This window comes from Carassius gibelio, chromosome A10 (assembly GCF_023724105.1).
Source record: "Carassius gibelio isolate Cgi1373 ecotype wild population from Czech Republic chromosome A10, carGib1.2-hapl.c, whole genome shotgun sequence".
Classification (NCBI taxonomy): domain Eukaryota; kingdom Metazoa; phylum Chordata; class Actinopteri; order Cypriniformes; family Cyprinidae; genus Carassius; species Carassius gibelio.
The window spans coordinates 6,676,015-6,699,416 of NC_068380.1; the positions used below are offsets into that span (position 1 = coordinate 6,676,015).

Below are 23,402 nucleotides of genomic sequence, written 5' to 3' on the forward strand. Positions count from 1 at the left end.
ATCAAGGGAAATATGACTTCTCAGTTCATGACGCCTTTAAAATGATTAACTTCTCAGCTGCGAAACGAACGATTGAAAACAGAAGCTCCATTTGTCTGATATCTCTTCATTATGGATGAGAGGCACCATAAATCAAAGACATTAAATATTCAAGACTGAGTACAAGAGAGAGTGATAGAGAGAGTGATGAAGAAGGGTTCGAGACAAATTAAAGATAAATGGACAGATGAAAGCTTGCGACAGTAAGTGTGAGAGCATGTGTCCTTGCTATTGTGATCAGTTCATTAAACTCCCGGAATATATATATATATATATATATGCTGTAAACTGAATCCTATAATGTCAAATCATGTGCTAAATTAGATTCTATTTATTTTTTATAACACTGCTTACTGGGAAACAAGTTTCATTTACAGTGAGGATCTGATGACAATAAACCAAAACAGCTTTATGGGCTAAAATTAAAACACATTAAACTGCTACAGCCTTCTTTTAGAGTGCATTTCCCCCCCCCCCCTGTAGCTCAACATGGCAGTAGCAATGGCAAGGTCATGTGATCGATTTCTGGAGAAAGCAGATACTGATAAAATTGATTTTAATTCATGGTAAGCTTTGGATAAAAGGACATTGCAAATGCAATGTAAATAAATCGATTTCTGCTCTGACACTTACACATTACAAGGTGCAGAATCTCTGCCAGTGGCCCGCAGTGTGTTTTCTGTTAAATGGATATTTGATGACCAGGTTTATTTGCAAATAATCTTTGTGCACCTCTATCTCTTCTGGAGTCAGTGGAGAGACGAAGTGTGATAACACCCTGTCAATTATGCTCAGGTTTTAATTGCTCCAGGGGGAAGTTTCCATCCCCTCATGACTGCTGGCTGGACTGCCATCCCCATCAGAGTAAACAGGAACAGACGGCTACGAGCATCTCGGGACATCCGGACAATACTTCCCCATGTCAACTAGACACAGTAGTCTGCATACAAACTGACTGATGATTTTCAACAAAGACAAAGCAAGTGAATGGTTTTGTCCAGCTTTATTTTTTGTACATTATCATTTTTTTTTTAATAAAATGCATATTACAATTTATAATTTTTTGTATAAAAAATAAAATAAATAACAAATGAATAACAATAAATAAAGTTAAAGCAAGTGGTCTTATATATATATATATATATATATATATATATATATATATATATATATATATATATATATATATATATATATATATATATATATATATATATATATATATATATATATATATATATATACACACACACACACACACACACACAAATATTTGTGTGTAGTTCAAATGAACAAACAAAAAGCAAAGCACAAAAATAAATGTAAATAAATACATACATGCATAAATAATACATCGACAAAACAGCCCACTTGCTTTGTCTTTGTTATTCATTATTATTTATTATTAAATATTATCTATAACTGTTTATAACAATTTCTAAATATTTCAAAGAAACCGTGAGTTGAACTTTCCCATGCAAGAATCGGCATATTAGAAAAACGAAATAAATAAATACGTAAATAGGTAAATAAAGAAAAACAGCCCACTTGCTTTGTCTTTGTTATTTATTATTATTTCTAATTTATTCTTAAATACTGTTCATCATTTATTATAACAAATGACTTCTAAATATTTGAAATAAAATTTGAGTTGAACTTTCCCATGAAAAACTGGCCACCGTGACAGTTGTGGTCATTTACTGCACAAAAATAAATATATATAAAAAAAAATTGTAAGTAAACAAATAAATGTGTGCACGAGTGTGTGTAGTTTCATTCAAAAATAGACAGTCAACAATCTATATGACTGAATCAAACTGACTACATTATATTAGAATCAGCAAAATGTTAAGATCAGAACCAAAGGTCAAGGTAGAAACTTTTAATTAAAAATGTCTCAAAAACATACATTCTTCAGTTCTGAACTGCACATGATGAAAAGGATACAAAAATGGGGTATTAACCACATGACCCTCCATCTCTCTCTCTCTCTCTCTCTCTCTTTCCCTCTCAGGGTTAGTACGTAATGGTTTTTCTGTCAGCTGCTCCACCTGAACAATGTGCACAGAATGTTACCGTGGAGACCGACAATTACTCCATTATGCTTTTGTGGAGTTGACATTGTTCTTTTAGCTCTCTACATCTTCCCTTGAAAAGCCATGTTTGCCTTCATGCAAAGTTTCCAAGAACCTGCAGTACATAAATCATAAAATCACACATCCTTTGGCTTATGCTGTCGGACACTGCAATATGCATCTTAGTAATTTAAGCGAACAATGCCAATTTTGATGTGCTCGAACTTTACCTCTCGTCCCAACTGCAGCTGCTGCTATCTGAGATAATTAGCCCCTGGCTATGGTTTAATTGCCTGTCAGCACATGCAGTAAAATGCAGGTTAAACGCCCAGGTGCCAAAAGGCTGTGTTTCCTCTGTGGCTGCCGCCCGCAGTGCTGTGATGCACAAGACAGCTTGTGCTTGTGCACCAGACAGACAGACGGACAGCATAGAGAGCGAGATGCTCTTTTGCAGAATACAGCTGTCCTGAAGCTTGCAAATTTGCAAAAGTCGGGTTGTCATGTCTGATACACCCACTTTCTACCCAGAACACCCCCCCCCCCCCACACACACACACCTCCCCATCTCCACCTCTCTCGGGCAAAACCATGATTCTTTCTCTTTCCTTGACAGCTGTTCTTTTTCCGGCTATGTACTGAACAGAAAAGAGCTTTTAGCTATTTCAGAGACGTGTTTATGTTGTGGTTTGCATTCTATCGGACTCTTTACTACAAGACGTATCGGTCTCTTTAGGTGTGATGTGACGGGCGAGGGGAAGGTGAGTTGGTTACTGTGGCAACCAGCGGAGTGATTCGTAGGCTGTGACATTAGCGGGTGGAGACGGGGGGGTAGGGGGCGGTGGGATTGCTGGAGGCAGATCAGAGCAGTGTGTCACTGGGCTACAGCACCAAGACATTCTCCCTGTCTCTTGCTGGCTGGAATAAGAGAGAAAATTATCCCTTTTTAGGGTCCTGCCTCTGAGGACGTCAAGCCTCCAGCCTTACAAGCCCCTGTGTCTTACTCAAAACTGATGTGACTGAACATACAGAGTCAAATTTTGTATGCATTATACATGTCATAGATGGAGCTCTTTTGATGGACCCAGCTGTTTGAAATCGGACGGAACAGGCCTGTGGGCTACAAGAAGCCCTTGGCATGTTTTTTTGCCACATTTAGATGGCACTATGGGGGAGATTTAAAATAAAAAAGATGACTGCAATGATTTAATTAATAGTGGCTGTTAAGGCAAACATCACTATCACTATATACATATTACCCAGCTAACAGAGAACATTCTGGCAGGGCTTTTTACAAAATTATAAACAACATTCTTCCAGTGATGATAATAGAATGTTCATTCTCTGGTCTTCAGTAATGCTCTTAAAGGGGACACTGGATGCAAAATTTATGTCAATATGTCAAAGTCAATATGAGCAGTATAGTGTCAGTGACTGCTGATGGACTGTCCCGCATTAGCATATCTCCACCCTCAACCAGTTGTAAGATGTCCACCATTTTCTCTGCAAAATTAGAGTTGTCTTTGTAAAGAAATATGTAGCTTTGGATCCGCTGCTGTGACGCTGTACAAATGCTTCCGGTGTGAATACTCTCTTAATATAAATGATCAAGCACTGGAGTCACATATTAAGAAATAGTTAATCCAAGAATGATTTGGTTTTTGTTGGGAATTAATTCTCCAGAACCATAATTGTGCAAAAGATCAGAATTTTTTTTTATGAATCATAAACAATACTTGCATGCATGCCAAGGAGACATAAGGCTACTCTCCAGACTTTTGGAGAATAATGACTTAATCATATGACTTGATTTTATATTTTATGACATGATTTTTGTCGTATGTTTTGTGATATAGCATGTGAGCCATATGGGCCACTTTTATAACAATATGATGATACTTTTGAAGCTTGAAAGCTCAGCACATTATTCTAATTCTTTTCTTTTCTTTTTTTCCTGAAAGCCTTACAGGTTTAGAACAAATGTACAAACTAATAAATGATGACAAAATGTTTATTTTTTGGTAAACTATTCCATTAAAGAAATGTTCTGTCCTTAATATCTATATGAATGTGTCCTGTATAAATATTCTAGTAAATATTTGATATTATTTAAAGTTACTACTTAAACCGCACAATTTGCCCTGTTTTTATAGTACACTGAAAATACACAAATGAAAAATTACAAAACTAAATCAACAAAAAAAATATAGCACATTGACAATAGTAACATAAATAAATAGAGCTGAGCTCCGAGTGTCATTTATCCTGCTTGTATACTCACAAACACTGATGAGAGGAACAATTTATACCTCTCTGGTTTGAACTGTTAGTCAACAGGAGTTTCTCACAGGTGTCTGCGATAGATCAATGAACTAGTAACATCTCCCAAAGATCAATGTAAGAAGCAGACGTCGAATGATCAGAACAGTTCTCCACATTATGCAGAGCAAACTGACAGATCTTTGATCACGGCAACAGACGCCAGAAAAAAGAAGCTCCCCTGTTCCTCTCCGCATCCTCTTTCATGTCTGGTGAGGTTCTGGTGCTCTGGGCATATGGTGCCTGGATCTCCTGTGATGACAAGTGACAGGTTAACAGAGGCGCCCGTGGGGGGTGGGGGGAGAAGGTGGGCTGTGAGTTTGCTAAACACTCCCATCTGTTCATATCCTGAGGCGCTACTGTATCATCTTATGCAGATGAACTTGTACGGGAGGCACGTTAGCACACATACAGCGGAGTTAGGAAAGCAGCTACTAGGTTCAGAATCTTCCTGCGAGCAAACATCGTTTTGTGAATTAGATCAATTTTAGGATATACATGTAATCCCGCTGACCCAGTTTTACTCATTAACCACAGCTAGGCTGGAGGCTGTGCCAAAAACCTAAGTAGCACCTGACAAGAGTTTTGTAGAACTAGCAGAGTTTCCTAAAAAGTTTAAGAAAGAGCTGCCTTTCAGTTAGCTTTAGCAACAATGCTAATAACTCACTGTTGGTAGCGTGTTTTGTTTTTACACTGGAGTTGCTTATATTGTCCAAGATCTTCGATACTGATTAAATGTTACTTACAGTATATAAACAGGATAAATTCAGTTCAGTTAATCCTTCCTAGAGTTTTAGATATTATTGTGGATGCTTTTTTTTAAGCAGATGTCTTATCCTGTGGAAAATCTGCAAAACAAAATAGTCAGATTAGAGGATTGAGAACATTGAAACACATGTTATTTTACGATCGGCTGATACACAGAGAGCTTGATCTCTATAATCCTATAGTATGTACCTAAATACATGTATTAAATTTGCTTTGGCTCAGAGACAAGTTTAAAATAAACCTAAGAAGCTTTGGCAGACACAAAAATTGCCGTATTAAAAAAAATAAAAAAAAATCCTCAAATCCATGTAAAACTGATGTAATTACTCCACTAATATTCTCCGTAAGTTATGACTGCGTGGGTTAACTGAGGATGATGATGATGATGATTATAAGAGTATTTTGTCCTGATTGGGCTGATTACTCTCACACACTGATGGTTTAAAGAGTTTAAAGATGAACCACGGCGCTCATGAACACAGTCAAAGATGTTGTGGGCTCTGAAGAGTCGATCTCAGAGGATGTCAGACCCCAGTCCCTCATTAGGTGCCAATAGACATTAACAGCCTGACTCACTGCAATGGAGAGAAGTGATCTGTCTCTACATTTTTTAAATATGCATATTCACAATGACCACAAACTTCTTCGATATAACCTAGTTGTTGTTTTAGACTGTAAACTCTTAAAAATATACTGTCTAAATAAGGGTTTTCGCAGCATAAAAGAACCACGTCAAGGAACATTTCTTAAAAGAACCACTTTTTTCTTAGATTGAAAACGACACTGAACAAAATTATAAACGCAACACTTTTGTTTTTGCTCCCATTTTACATGAGCTGAACTCAAAGATCTGTGACAGTTTCAATTCTGACATTCAATTCACAGGCAACAGCTCTGGTGGACATTCCTGCAGTCAGCATGCCAATTGCACATTCCCTTAAAACTTGCAACATCTGTGCCATTGTGCTTTTTGATAAAACTGCACATTTTAGAGTGACCTGCTATTGTGGCCAGCCTAAGACACACCTGTGCAATAATCATGCTGTCTAATCAGCATCTTGATATGCCACACCTGTGAGGTGGATGGATTATCTCGGCAAAGGAGAAGTGCTCACTAACACAGATTTAGACAGATTCGTGAACAATATTTGAGAGAAATAGGCCTTTTGTGTACAAAGAAAAAGTCTTAAATCTTTAAGTTCAGTTCAATAAAAATGGAGGCAAAAACTAAAGTGTTGTGTTCATATTTTTTTTTTTTCATATCTAAATATCCTTTTTCCACTGTAAAGAATGTTTTGTGCATCGGAAAGGTTCTTCAACCACTTCAGCTCAGATGAGAATCCCAACTGGCCACCAAAGACCAAATATTTGTTCTTAAGCTTTAATTCATTTGTTTTTGTCTCTGCGTTAATTCTGTTCATCTCCATATGCCAGCCGGATTACTGCACACCAACAGTCTGGAAGTGGACACTTTAATTACTCTGTGTGGCCCCTGCCTGTGTGGAACTGGATCGCAGCCCAGGGGTCCATTTTTCAACCTACTTATAGTACAAATGGCATCAACATTACAGAGAGGAACTATACGCAGTGCCATCTTCATCTCCAAAGACAGAGCAAGGATAAAAAGAAAGCTGATTTTAAATGATTGCAGATTAGAAAGATTTCCTTCATTTTAAACTAAACCGTGCACATTCTCTTATTCAAGACTGTTAATGATTTGAGCTGAAATGAGCTTTTCCCCGTTATTTCCTCAACACTGTAATGAAACAAAGTCACAAAAACAATGTATTATTTTTTAAACATATTAAAATTTATCTTCTAATTCAATATGAACGTATATTTATACAAGTCTGCATTAATTGAGTTTATTTAATGTTTTATTATGCTTTATTTGGAGAATATCAGCTTAATTCTTCAAACAGCAGACTTATGCTCATTTCAACAGACTACAGAAATCGTTTGTTCATCAGTCTGTCAAATTATTTAATCAAAGGTGGGGAGGAAAGTAGGCCTCACTGTTTCCAGAATTATGGAAGTGCTCACTTGTGATTTGTACTGTAGCTAATGTATGTATTTTGTATGTGTTGTTGTTCTTAATGTTAGTGTTTATTTAGCTGTTGTTTAGTGTGTATTGAATGCCTTGGGATGCAAGGCAAATTTTGGATGAAATTCGAACAATAAAAGTGAAACTGAAATAGTATAACAATAAATACAATACATAATTATAATATTTTTTAAAACAATAGAGTGTTACAATAGGAATAATGAAAATGACAAAAATTGAGGGCGGTAGCTTTGTACACAGTATGACTTCCCGGCACACATCCTTATTTGTGCAATGTCTTCCCTTTTCCTCTAAATCTTGTATCTCAAGGGTCAGTATACTGAGGTCACCCCTCCCCCACAATCACCCGACTTCCACTCATCTGTCCATCTAATCTGCCGAGACCCATCTGCTCAGTGCACCCCACACAGAAGAGCAGAGGACAGCCATGACAACAACAACACAAGCTGTTTGAAGAGTGCGACGATCACTCGCCAGTGTTTGTCCAGTGTCTAGATGCTGACTCGCTCAAAATCTAACCTCAACATGAGGGTGCAGTCACATGCACAATTTATACGTCACAACATACGTTCTAAATGTCAAAGTGTCAAAAACGACATATTTCAAACTTAAAGTTCCATATACACCAAATATATATTTTAATTGAATTTTATATACATTTTATTTTTTTTATTACTTAATAATATCTATTAAATCAATGAATTAAATTGAAAAAAAAAACTTAATATGTAATGTAATTCAATAAAAATGGATCAGTCTACGATGACTGCCCTGCCCTGACTGATTACATACAAACAGGTCATTTGACATGCAGAGTTTCAAAAATTACTTGAACCAAACAAACAAACAAACAAACAAAAACCTTTAAGCAAATACTCAGATGTCATCAAATATAAATCTAGGTTCAGATGAGAACGCATTTATGCATTTTAACACATTTTAACAAGTGCAGCATCTGGGGTTATTCATTCATAAATAATTCACCATATGTTTACAGTGCTCATATCAGGATTCATATTTGTGGAAAGAAACTGGTGTCTGGTGCCTCTGGCTTCAAGTGATGATTCTGCAAGACACACTGCAAAAATGTTATTATTATTATTATTATTATTATTATTATCCATATATACATTCTTTAAACCGCTTACACTCTCTAGTCTAGGGTTGTGGGAATGATGGAGCAGTAATAATAATAACAATTTTAATTATTATTATTATTATTTTATATATTGTTTTAAAGTTTACTTTATTAAATTGTAAAATTGTTCAGAGAATATAATTAGATTTTTTCTTCTTACCACATGGGGAAAATAGTTTCAACCATATCATATTTAAAGCACATCTATCTATTACAGTATCAATGATGAACAATTATTCTATCCTTTTCCCTCCAATAAAACATTCATTCTGCAGTGTAAATGAACAGCCTTGTCTTTACTCAAGCTTGTCTGCACAGTCACACAGAAGATGGCTGCTCACGGTCACATGATTTGGCCTCCATTTTGGAGTTTGCATGTTTGAGCAGTTGCACTAGTGGCAAAGCTTTACAGCGGGAGGAAGAGAGACAGCAGGCCTGAAACCTCAGAGCGCTAGAGAAAGGATGAAACATACTTACAAACAGAGTGAGTAATAACTGTCAAGAGAACTGTGCTTATCTTCCCCACACAGATAATATGGAGGTCGCAATTAGATGAAGCCCCCCCAACCCCCTCTTCGTTTGAGGTAATTTTGTTAAATTTCTTTAGCCAATTTACTTAAAAAACGGGCGTAGACGAATTCACTGGCTCCAGTTAGAAATGCATGCAATGTGTCAGCCAATCATTTACCTGCATAGCTAGCAGCGTAAAAACCTAGCAACAACATTTCTATTTGGTGAGGAATATGAAAGTTTTATCCTTATCCCAAAATACATTTCTGTCTTATGTTATTGGTAATTTGGTCATGATTTTTTTTTTTTACGCAAACTGTAACCCTCCTTGATATTGAGTAGACTGATTAAAAATAAAAATAAAAACACCTACAACCACCGTAGGGTAGGCTAGCAAGTCTGCAGTGGACATTAAACATTGAACTTCTAAAACAACAGTAAGTAAACACACATCAAATGCGAACAAGTTACAAGTAGCTGTTAGCCGATAGCTTTGTTTGTTTTCAAATAGACGGTTGCAGCGTTGCCATGCAAACAACCTTAAGCGTTTTACTCTTCCTGTACCAAACGGTTCACCCTATTCACAAACATTTTTAAGATTATCATGAAAGCGCCTGCCAGGTTTTTCCTCCTTTCTCTCTGTAAACAATAGCAGGGAAGCGGTGTGTTAGGGGGCTGTGGGCATGAGCACAATGAACGCTGAACAAACGTCGCCACCATTCAAACACACTGCGGCAGCTGTCCGCTGATGATAAGGGCTCATGGAGACGCTCCTCAAGAGTGATTAGCTGTTGCAGTGGGGAAACTGATTTGCAGATGCAGGATAAAAAATAAGGAGTCAAAGGTCAAATGAGGCATATGACATCATCATAATTAGCCAGATTGGGGACAGTTTGTATGTTCCAATTTAAGTCTTAGGGAAGCCAAATGTTATTTTTATGAAGCTGGATATGATCCAGTCTGAGGCTGGGGTTTAATCATTTATGTGGGAGGAACTGTAATCAACACCAGCACACGATGTAAACAATTTAACAAAGATAAAACGAAAATTTAAATGAGAATAGACTGGATTCAACATAATATCTTTCAAATGACCAAGAATAAACTGACTATATATGTGTATTTGAAAGAGCTAAGATATGTATGTGTGTGTGTGTGTGTGTGTGTGTCAAGTCTAGCATTGGCATAGATGTGACTTCTATATTGCTAATGTCATGAGGGTTTTAATAAACGGAGTGCAAAAATGTCAAATAAATAAATAAATAAAAGGTTTCTGCCATTTTTTTTCAATGTTGATTCCACGAAGAGTTTGCTGCTCTTTGATGCCGTCACAACACTGAGCTTCCCGCCATGTTTAGGAATATTTGGGAAATGTCAAGGAATTATACACTTTACCTTTAAGAAAGTTAAAAGAGACCATTTTGAATTCACGTTGACCATAACAGTTTATGAAGTACCATTTAATAAAGAACCAGTTCTTAAGCAACAATATTAACCATCATTTCACTGTTCATAAATATTTCAACAATTAGCATTAACATAATCTATAACAATCAAGAACAATCACTTTAATCTGATGCCTCAGAAACCAGTGAGAAACACTGAGAACTGCACACATGCATCTCTCCCTCCGTCTTCCCATAATTCTCTCTGGCACCCCAGCATGATTAATGCACACTGATATTGATTTTCTTCTGCTTTTCGGAGTATCCCTTTTATTTATCCGGCTAAGCCTCGCTCGTCTCTGTCAGAGAGGAAAAGACGCAGGGATTGAGAGAGGGTTGGGAATTCTGCTCACTGAGCACTGACGTACAGAAAAGGTTTTTAAACAGTTAGGACGGAGAGAGCATCACTCACCATCCCAAAGCCAATTTCTCTCCGGTTTGCCTGTTTACACATGCTGTCCTCGGTGGGCTGGTTGACCCATTTTTCTCTGGATAACAATACTTCAACCAATCACAGGGAAAACCTAAGACAAAAGTCCTCAGTCCTGCTTGTCATACACGGACCGCGGAGGCGAGAGCTCAGCCTCAGTGGGACCAGTTAAAAACATTAGCGCTCCTCGACGATTCTTCTGAATGCTATGCAACATTTCTCCTTCATTTGAAACATATCTATGCATTTGCATGCTCAACTTTGTGTTCTGCTTTCCATATTTGTCAAAGTGTAGGAATGTATTGATTGCTTTCGGCCCCACCGACTAAACGGTCTCAAAATATTGAGCATTTATGAAGCAGATTAACGCTAATGAATCTATTCGTTACTGCTATGGCTTGTTAGGTAGGTTAACTCTATTAAATGGGTGTTGGGTTAAATGCACACTACACCCCACGTTGGGCAGCTAATGTGACGGAAATGTGAATGGTCAGTTTGCTGCTCAATGGATTGCAAAATGTCAAATATACAACTGGAAAACATGAAAAGGAAAATCAACGGCATGCCACCAGTTTGATACACAACAAGGCCCGAGGTGGGATTTACTCACTCGGAATGACTGACAGTCTTTGCAACATTTAATCTACGTCAATACATATAAGCTTCTCTGAGTAAGAAGGTAGAATTTATTTTTATAAGTTTGCCAAAATTGTCTGCATCAAAAATGCATCTGTTCACTGCGGAATATGAGCAGGGTAGCACCAGAAAGAGGGGAAAAACAGAACAGAATGGGTCTGTCTTGCTGGCGCTCTCTCTCTCTCTTCAGTGGTTGTTCTGACCAGAGGTCTCAGTGCGAGGCATGTGTGTGGAATGCTAAAGACTCTCTAAAGTGCATGTAGCGGTTTGCTCTGTGGCTCACCGCTGCATAACACAGCCGCCTGCAACCAGATCTTCCCAGAATCCCCTGCAACTAAAACACCTGTGCAATACCTAATGTACTTCAGCCACGAAACCAGAGTTAGAGGTGCTAGCTAAGGCAAGGATTTGTACTGGCCATGATTTGCCTTTTTCACAGTCTCTAACCATCAGAATGTAATTTATCTCACACTTTTTATACTATTGACTTGGATAACTTAAATCTTCTATTTAAAGGAGGACTAATGCATCATCGATCAGACTTTCACTGTTTACCTTATACACAATAAAATGGCAGAAATTGATAAAAAGTGCTAAACTGACTATCAAAGTGATAGTTAAAACTTATATTGTTATAAAATATTTAAATTTTGAATAAATGCTGTTATTTTTTAACTTTTTAATAATCAGAGAATCCTAAAGAAAGTACGAAATGTTCTGAAAAACAATATTAAGCAACGCAACGGTTTCTAACATTGAAAATAAATCAGATATTAGAATAATTTTTGAAGGATCATGTGACACTGAAGGCTGGAGTAATGACCAATGAAAATTCAGCTTTGCTTCGCAGGAATAAATGATAATTTAAAGCATATTAAAATATAAAAACCATTATTTAAAATGGCAAACATTTTAACAATATTACTATTTTTTTTCTGTATTTTTTTTAAATCAAATTAATGCAGCCTTGATGAGCATAAAAGACAAGAGTGAGAAAAAAGAAAATTTGAAAACAAAAACATTTCACTACACGTTGGAGTCCAAATGCACTAGACAGAAATACAGATAGAAATGAATATTTTATTACAAAAAAGTATACAGCAGCTTCGCTTTTCCTCATGTGAGATCACATTGAAAGCTTATTTATTTATAGAATAATAGCAGAAGAATAGGTTTTAGAAAATTTTAGAGGGGCCATTAACAAATGTACATCACACACACAGATTCCTTCCAAATGCCCTAGACAGTGTGTGCGGAAAGGCAGTGAACTGTGTTTAAACTGTTGTTTTCAGGAATATTGCTCTACCCATGAAAGATTTAGCATGGAAAAGAAGCGCAGACAAGCGGCAAGCTAATGTTTTGTGACTGCAGCTATTAACTGACAGACATCCATCAGATTCATTGCACACTTTCTCTTTTCTACATTGAAATAGACCCATCCTGGGCTGCGGCATTCATATATGAATATAATGTGCGCACAAATGGAGATTGAGCATTAGACTTGAGATGTTTGAAGAATATGAAGACTGTACTTTAGACTGCAGGTGATCATTTGTCACATTACTCTCTGAAGATGAAAAAACAGATGGTGTTTTTAGCCGAACATAAACACACGACACACCATTGGAAAATGTCCCCACTCGCTCCCCAGTCTAAACCTCTTTTGATTCTTTATTGAATTTGCTAAATGCCCCATAAAATGAGCCAACAGCCCTGAGGGAGGGAGACATTTGTGTCGACGAGTGTACCATTTAGCTGATACAGTTTTTTTCGAAACTGTGCTGCCTCTGGAAGGGAAATAGGTCAGATCTGAATGACACGAATGCCACCGTCCACTTCTTCAGGATCAGACAGCTGTGAGCCGAGAGAGCAGCCCTTTATAAAAGCGTTACTGTGACAGTATGCCAAGTTAGAGACTAATACATCTCATCTTGTCAGCAACAGGACAAGAAACAACTAAAAATGTGGATGTGTTTTCAAGAGCAGGCATGGGTTGATAATCTGATGGAAGACCAAGAAAGCAAGGACTGAAGATCAAAACTGCAAAATTCACACAGAGTTAAGGAATCGTTGATCTTAAAATGTTGTAATTTACTCATCCTCATGCCGCAAATCTGTTTGACTTTCTTTCCTGTGTGGATCACATAAAGTTTTGAAAAATATCCAGGCCGATATGATGAAAGCAAATTACGACTGGATCTGTGAAGCTCTGCAAAAGCATCATAAAAAGGTTTATGTGACTCATGCACTATATTCCAAGTCTTTTGGAGCCATACAATAACTTTGAGTGAATGCAACCTCTAATCAAGTGGCAGCATTGACGTCAATGACATTTGAGTCCCAGTTTACTTTCATTATATGGATACAAGTGATTTATGCAATTGGTTTGGAACAACACGAGAAGACATTGGTGAACCGTTCCTTTAAAGTAACATAAAATTGCATCTTAATACTTTCAAGCACAGAATAAGAGACAAGCGTCCAGTGTCCTACCTGAGACGAGTGGTAAAGTGTCTCTCTCCCATGACACAACATTGATGTAGTTCTCCACTGAGGAAGGAATAATGCACTTGAAGACCGCCACGCTGCCTCTCATCGCAGTCTGGTCCGCCACACGGACCGTATAGGGCTCTCGTAAGACTAGAGAGAAAGAGTTTGTGTTGACTGAATTTTGGTTTGATCATTGGTTGAAAAAACAACAACAACATGGAGTGCAAAATATGCAGTGTTTTTGTTTTTTTCTACTAGATATGCAGACAAGTAGTCTTTCGCCAAAAAAAGTAAACACCTATGGCACTGGTAAAACACTGCTTTATTTCTTTGAGAAACCGACTAGCCCAGCATAGCAACACTGGCTCAGCCAATGGTGTGAGTTTGGGGTGTTTGACTGACCAATGACTGATGGTGCGAGTGAAACCTGTCTGAAACAGTCATTCGTTTTGTAGTCTGGTTTAACGACACTGGTGGTGCAGAAATTATACACTTTGGGCCTTTTCAAAAACAATAAAGTTACCTGAGAAGCAAAATGTTTTGTTTTTTTGAAAAATGAGCATGTTCCATTCACATTCGCACAATGTGCTACTTCCCATTCAGTTAAAAATTATATCAGGGGGAGGGACGTTCTCATTCTAGAGAGAATCTGATTGGACAAAAATGTGTAGTGCACAATGAGTCATCAATATTTTTGGTCAGTTTTCCTGGAAAGACTTGGAAAGATCTGTTATCTTTGTTATTACGTCAACATTCACAGTAGATGAACTCACAACAGACCCGGAAGAGAAGACAATGCTGAATAAAGTCGTATTTTTTTTAATTTTTGGACCAAAATGTATTTTCGATTCTTTAACAAATTCTAACTGGCCCTCTGATGTCACATGGACTACTTTGATGATGTTTTTATTACCTTTCTGGACATGGACAGTAGACCATACACACAGTTTCAATGGAGGGAAAGAAAGCTCTCGAACTAGGTCTTACGGGTTTGGAACTAACTAACCCTTTAAACCCTTTAACATTCATGTATTTGAGCTGCACAGAAAATGTTCATCCATTTGGATCACACTTTTGAACATAAATGAAATAGGTAAGATTCAGGTCATTCTGCACTCGAAAATGTGATATAGTTTATTTTTAACTATTTGCATCTATTTCATTTCATTTAAATAACCACATTTTCAAAATGCATTGACTGAAATCGCTTATAGAATCAGCAAAATCTGTTCATAGTGAAAACAATTACATGTATTTATTTAAAAAATGTGAACATAGTTAATATATGGCTAGCTGTGAAAAAAAAAAAAAAACAATGTTCAGGTAGGTAAAATGTAAGATATTGGAGACAAATTGATGCTAAATACTGTATATAAACCTGGTTAGTGTGTGTTTAAAATGCATGCAGTTTATTAGTACAATTACATAAATACCTTTCCTGTTTCATTTATGTATGACTGACAAATATGCATCACATTAAGTTTATTGGTTTGTTTTAGTATTTATGTTAATGTTAAAATCGTGTAATCCAAATAAATGGCAATTTTACAATATATGCAATTCAAAGCAAACATACATTTACAAAAATTCTCAAAACACTCATTTCGATCTGGCTTTAAAACAATCTTGCAACAATCTGTAAATATCCTTAAACACTCACCGGCCTTAATATGAACATCTTGGCTTCTAATTTTCCCTGAAGGGTTTTCCGCTGTGCAATAGTAAGTGTTGTCGTGGATCACTTTGCTAAAGCTGGACGGAGGAAAGTGGAAGATCTGGAGAGTGCCGTTTGGATGGACATGGCGGATCCCTGGGACGTTGTAGCTCTCCTCGCCGGTGGCCAGATACCAGCGCAGGGTAGCAGGCGGCACCGCTGCTGCAGGACAGGGAACCAGAGTCCCCGTGGTGCTGGCGAACACTACCTCTTGCAGAGATGCATTGACAAAATACAAGCTGGAATGTAGGTCTTCACTGAGAACTGCAGGAGACAGGAGATGACGCGTTGTTAGTGTTTCATCACAACACAACACTTGTTTGTCACAGCTGGTCTACACATCTCCAGGGACGTGTTACTTTAACAGCTCATAAATATATTAAAACAGTTAGTCTTGGCACTTTTTAGTCACTGCTCCATCAGATTCAGGGCTCAGAATCTTACATACATAGACACACAAACCTCCCAGATTTTAATAACTCAAATAATTGCAAAGTCCACCATTTCAGGTAGCTCTAAACATCTGACAGAAAATGTACTAATCTTACTAAATGTACTAATCTTTCAAATAAAACTGACATATTGTACTGTAAATGTAGCCAGCTAGGCCAAATTCAGCCACATTTCTCCACTGGGACTTTTAAAAGAGATGATTTCATTTAAAGAATGAGTCCTGAACCCCATTTTAATAAAACCACATCATTTCTCATGTATTTTAATACTTTATATTAATTCATTACATTTGTAATGGCCATTGGCAATGTGGTAACACAGTTATGCCAGTAAATCCATTTTGAATCACTTGATTTGTGCACTTAACTTACATTTACAGATGGACATAAAGGGCAGAAAAAACAATTTCAGTGCCCTGGGGTATTTTATAGATAATGGAGCTCAGTTTTTGGCCATGAAAATGCTCCTATTGTCTAAAAGCACATAAAGATAAAATATTTATACCCATACTCTAGCTAGTTGATTCCCCTAGATAAAAACACAGATAAATGGAACAAGAACACAAGAGCAAAATCACAGCGCACTTTTTTCCCCCTCCAATCTATCAATCTGTATTTAGTACATACCCTTCAGCATTTAACATAAAAGAAGTTGCAATCCATCACTGATAATCCAACTTTTTTTTTTTTTTGCACAAAACATATAAACCTAAAATCTATTGGTAATCCAGAGCAAAGCATCGGTGAATGATCAAAAGAACTTTGGATCTTAAGAAGAATCATTAAATATTAAAAGATTTATGACAATACTGAGATAATACATTGTTACCATGCAGCATTTTAACTGATATTTCATGCACTGCCACTGTATAGGATTCCATAAATCATTATTATTATTATTGTTAAAAAGTCAAGATCAAACAAATAACAAAAAAGCCAAACATTTTAAATCTTCTAATTTACTTCATGTAATATTTCTTATAAATAGATTTTTATATAACAGTATTTATTATAAATCTATATATCTTTGTAATGAGTCAAGGGCAAAAATAATAAAAACCAACCAATTGGCTGAGCCTTTTAAATAGTTTAATTTATTTATGTAATATTAAATACATTTTACAATAGTATTTCTTAAATATCTCTATTTATTTTGAATCTTTTTTTTACATGTCTAATAAAAATACCATATTTTCAGAATACGCTGCTACAAAAAAGATTTATAAAAGAGTTAAAACTCTCAGACACAAGAGGATGACATAAAGAAGCCAGCAGCTGTTATCCAGACATGATGCATGTAATTTAGCATCGCAGACATCATGCAGTAAAACTTGTGCATGGATTCAAGCACTGCTGGACTCTTCATCTTCAAGAATCTGCATGGTCAGCATCTGTTAATCTGATTTAAATTCAGATAGTAAAACCCAGCACATGCTTAGCGACGCAGTCAGAATTATTCCGCTCTCAATTATCGAAACGAAAGAAACGGCCAGACACGACTCTTCAAATATGAATGGAATGAATTTATAATTAATCTGGCATTTTCAGAAAGCGCTGAAGGCTGTTTGATTAACAGCGATTCTTATCTGCCTGAAATAACAGACAGAGCGCTTTCTTTGTCGCTGCTTGTTTCTATCTTTCAGAGCTGATCATTGTTAATTCCTGCTGAGAGTGTGTCTAACGCGCAGGCCCTCTGTGGCCCTGTCTGGGCTGGACTCAGGGTGATATTTAAGGGGTGAGCATGTGACCGCTCAAGGGCAGAGACCATTTTAAAGTCAAGCTGATCTAAGGCAGGGTGGTCGGATGAGCACACATTTTGCTTTAACAATCAATGCGATTAAGATGAAGGTCTGGCTAACATGTAATATATATATAAGACAATTTAAATAATTGTTTAAATAATATTAACTCTTAAAATAAAAATTCTTTACTGATCATATATACATACATACATATATATATATATATATATATATATATATATATATATATATATATATATATATATATATAAGTACATACACACAAAAGTGCTTTAAAAGGACATTAAAAGTTGCTTTATTAATTATCATTGTTAAAGTTAAACTAACTTTTTTTTTTTAATTATTCATTTTTTTTCAGTCTTTAAAGTTTTGAAATGTCACTATTATTGTCAAGTACAGTTTAAATTGTGCTTGGTTTATATATATATATATATATATATATATATATATATATATATATATATATATATATATATATATTATTTAAAATAAACTGTAGTGTCAGATAAAGTAGGAAAAGCTTTTTAAAGACAAATTCATATTTTCAGATTTTACAGTGCTGTAATATTTATGAAAAGATACTTTAAAAGGGCTTTACTAAAAGTCACAAACAGAGAAGTCGGTCTTAGAAAACAATAAATGTTCATTATATATGAGCTTGACAGGTCTGGCTGGTCATTTGTAAAGAGGAGCATTTGAGTGGAATGACATCTGCATTTAGGGCGAGCAGAAATATGGGTTTGTCTTTTGAAAATACATTAGCATTTGTCCATTGATGGTGTGTAACCAGCCATCACAAGACCCTTTTCAAAACTAGCCAGGCGATTTATTTAAGTAATGTGCGATCAATATTTACCCTGCAAACCGCAAGGGCGGTTCTGGTGTTAACCCTTACAAACCCTAAATTTGGTTTAGAAATGATCAGGACAGACACAATAAAGCCATACAAAAAGTTGTTGCAGTACTACTGTACACTAATGCTATCAGATTATTCCCATGGTAGTTTAAAGCACATTAGGATACTGAAAGCTTACTGCATTCATACAGTATATCATGTTATTACCATCTGTATCTTAAAACAAACAAACATTATTTAATGAAGAAATGCTATTTAACCTAAACATGTGGCTAATTTTCTAGAAAACACTGAAAATATATTTTTGGAATGCACTGAAAATATACAACAAATTGTTTGGGTATAAATGCAAAAAAAAGGAAAATCTAAAAACATGTTAAACATGGTAATACCAATATATATTATATATATATATATATATATATATATATATATATATATATATATATATATATATATATATATTAAATCAAATAAAAAAAAATTACATTTATCCATTTAGCAGACGCTTTTATCCAAAGCGACTTACAGTGCATTCAGGCTATCAATTTACATATCATGTGTTCCCGGGGAATCAAAATTATCCAAATTTTTTTATTTGATTTGATTTTGACAGATTTAAATCCAAATATATCTAAGGGGATCTGTTTTCTATATCCAATGCTATGTTTGATAGCAGAATTACTTTAAACTGTACAGTGAAAAACCTGCAGCTCTCTGAGGATGAAATCTTGGCCCTTGTGTGGGTGGATGGGTCACTCTGTTGGCTGCAGGCCGACTAAGTCTGCGCTGTTGTCTGTGCAGCAGACAGGAGGTGTGTTTCCCCCCTTGACGGAGCATCACAGGCTCAAGGTGATTAAGGCAGAGGGTGCAGGGGAGCCCGGAACAGCAGCCAGGAGATTCAGAATTCCAGTCCCTGCCCCGGGGCTACAGCGGGCCTGGTGTCAGGGAGCTGTAGCGGAGCACTGCAATTTAACCAGCTAGCAATTTGCTCTCATGAATATTAAGCACAACTCAGCCATGTCTGGGTTAATGGAGACTGCTCACTGCCAAAATGTAAAGCCGCAGACAACCCCCAGATGACGAGGAAAGTGTGAGAGCGGGAGCAGCGCTAATCCCACCGGAAAAGCTACGATTTTTTTCTCTCATCTCTTAAGTGAGATGATTTGAATATCATCTGAATAATATCAGAGCAAATGGTCGTTTAGAGTCTCCCTGGTAGTGAGAAGGAGATCAAACGGCCTCCGTGGATCTACATCAATTATGAGAGCAGACGCCGCTGATGTCTGAATCTGAAGCGCCGCTGACTCGGATGATGAGGAACGCTGGGCTGATGTCTCCTCAACTCCCAGAGACACGTGTAATACAGCAACTCATACTGATCGCGTATTCTCAACCGAGCCAAAACTATGCAAAACAAATAATCAAATTATTGATTTACTGAAAAATACAAATCATATATAAAGAAATATATCATTTATAACTCGTTTACTCTAATAAATGATTTTACTGAAGCTGTAAAAAAAAAAAGAAAAAAAAAGGTTATTCAATTTGCATGCACATAACGTCACCATTTACACTAATTCACATGTTTATAGTTCACGCGGAGATGATAACAGTATCTTTAAAACCCATTTTCAAAGTTTTGTGTTTTTAGGCTCCCAAAATGCAGATGTAAATAAATGGCAAAAACAAAACAATTCACTTTTTTATGGAAACAGTGTTGTGTAAACACTTCAATATTCCACCTTTAATTTAAAATGTTACTTGCCGGATTGTTTGTAATTAATAATGGAATAATATGTTCACACACACACACACACACACACACACTATATACAGTATTTTGTCTAATCAAATCCTCTATAGGATGTCCCTCCCCCTACAATATTAAATATAAATGTTAATAAATGTTTTTTTTTTTTTTGCTGTAAAAGGAGTCTGAGGTTCGCAGAGACGAATGTGATTTAGGGACACCTATTTCCTCTAAAATCATGCATTTATGACTCAAGACTCACACCAAAACAAAGAGCATCTCCAGCTCTTTATTGGTCAGATAAACTCCCCATCGGAGTATCAGTGGTGAAAAACAAAAACAAAATTGGGTAATTATCAGTTCCACACAACAGAACATGAAAAAGGTCATTTTGGACAACCAAAACAAATAATTAAGATCTAAATTAATGACAAAAATATCAGTCAGGCTGACTCGTTTAAAATGACCATATTATGCTATTTAAATAATTTCAACATTTTCACAGAATATTTAAATTACACACACACATTTTGCAATGTATATGCACATATATCGATTCATCACTGCTCAAAATACAGTTACTATAACAATTATTAGTATTATATTTTTTTTTCTAAAAAAGCTTAGCTTACAGTATCCCAGTGTCTCAGTTTCTGCCCTCTTCCAAACGTGTGCATGTGCTAATATTTGGGTGTGAGTCTCCGGTCAGCTCATCTCCTCTCCTCGCGCCCCGCGCTCTGATGCAGCCAAGCAGATGTAAATGTATTCAGAGCATTTAGTGCTCAGGATTAATCGAATTATAATTTAATCATCTGATCAAACAGCAATTAGCATAATCACTTCTGGGGACGGGCCGATAGAGAAAGCAAAGGAAACAGAACAGACCTGAGGCGAGAGCAGCTTTAATCAGACAATTGCTGGGATCTCTGTAAATGTAACACATTTCTGGGTGTTGAAATTCTGCCCAAATTTTTGTCCACTCTGCTAGATGGACACATTCAGTGATCAAACAGACCTTGTTAAATCATGGACAAAAATCAAGTATGCAAACACGTATTCAGGACTGAGGGGAGCAGATTTAATCTATTTTTCTCTCTGAATTATTTCACAAAATATATGTGTACAATCAGATTGTTAATGAAAATGTTGTTGAAAGGGAATAATAATACTTCTTTTTCAGGGCCATAACCACCACAGACAGTATTTACATTAGAATCTAATTTCAATTTATTTTAGATTACTGTAATTTCAAAAATGTATTATGATTTCATTTAGAGTGTATTTAGGTACAAAATTTGTAATCTAATTTGCACTGTAAAATTAAAAATATATATTTACAAAAATTACAGCCAGTAATATATAATAATAAAATCTGGATTTATATGAAAATATATAAATGAAGTCATGATTTTGAAAACATTATTTGGGAACTAACATTATATGTAAGAATGGTTGTATTAAATTGTATTAAATGCTTACTGGAAAGAAAAAAATATCTGACATGATCTAAAATATACATTATATATTATTTACTATATGTACAAATGTGTGTGTGTATTTCAAATCTTATATATCTATTACATTAATTTCAGATGTAAAGATTTAATATCTTACATATATAGAGATATTAGATCTTTAAATCTGAAATCAATCTTAAGATATACAGTATGTCCCTCTAATATTTATGTTCTCACATTCTTTCCTAATCAAATGACGTGTGAGGACAGGTGTAAACATCACATGCAAGACCTTAAAATGCATCTAATCCAAGCACATGTATATTCATCAGTTCCTCCCCATCTATTCTCTGATCAAGACTCCCCAAAAACAATCTCTTCCACTCATTTCTTTCACAACAACAGGCCAAAAGCACCATGGTTGCACTCAAAGGGAAAAACTCCCTGTCCTATGTCAGCTGGTCACAGTGGATGCAGAAACACAGAGGTTTGTGCTGAAGCTTCCTTACTAAAAAAAAAAAAAAAAAAGCCTGAAAGTCCTCATCAGTGGAAAATACGAACATGCTTTTCTGCCAAGTCATCAAAGCTGGAAATAAATACACATTATGGCCACCAGCACAGGGCCGTCTGTCAGGCATATTTCCTGCTGATTGACAATAAGCTGTGCTGATGGAAAATATGAACGCTGATCAGCCTTACTGCTCACTAAACAGTTAGTACAAGCAGATCATCAAAATGCTATTATGCCAAACGACTCCTGGAATTACTGATATGCAAAGAGCTACTGGGTTGAGTGGCGCAGTGTGTGTGTGTGTGTGTGAGAGAGAGAGAGAGAGAGAGAGAGAGAGAGAGAGTCTGACTCACACCAAACATCTGTTTATGTCTATTTCTAAAACACATCGTGCTATCCTGTGGCACAGCTTTAACCTTCCCAACTACTGATCTTAAAACTAGAACAAGATTAAAATGTAACCATACTGCTTCTGCATGAAACAGATAAAGATACAGATTTTTTTAATCCAGTTTTCCTTTTCCTAGACCTTTTTTTTATCATCTGGCATGGTTTTACTAAAATAAAGTTGTCCCTAGAAGTGAGAATAAATACATAAAGAAATAAAATGGTACATTTTTATTTAATTTCCAAAAAGCTAAAATTATAATAACCATATATATATATATATATATATATATATATATATATATATATATGTAGAGAGAGAGAGAGAGAGAGAGAGAGAGAGAATAGAATAGAATAGAATAGAATAGAATTGAACTAACATTCAATGCACATTTAATGAGCTTTAAAAAAAACAAAAACAAAAAACACAATGAATCTACAGTGTTCTGATTCAAAGTTGATTTTAAACCATCTCAAATGATTTGCAGAACAATATCCAGTTTGCTTTGCTTTCAGGACTGCAAACATGGTCTTGATTTCTCTCCAGCACTTTAATGTGCAGCACATGGTCTTCAAACCCAGGCATACAATTGA

At 36.0% G+C, this 23,402-nt stretch overlaps 1 protein-coding gene across 3 annotated transcripts in view; it reads right to left on the reverse strand.

The window, feature by feature from the left end:
- Window positions 1-23,402, reverse strand: part of LOC128020962 (cell adhesion molecule DSCAM-like) — a 65,445-nt gene that overhangs the window by 38,056 nt on the left and 3,987 nt on the right. For all 3 annotated transcript variants that reach the window (XM_052607790.1, XM_052607791.1, XM_052607792.1), the window contains exons 2-3: window positions 15,573-15,890; window positions 13,916-14,062 (exon numbers count right to left, since the gene is read on the reverse strand). In XM_052607790.1, the coding sequence (XP_052463750.1) occupies window positions 13,916-14,062; window positions 15,573-15,890 (465 nt within the window). The remainder of the gene's footprint in view (window positions 1-13,915; window positions 14,063-15,572; window positions 15,891-23,402) is intronic.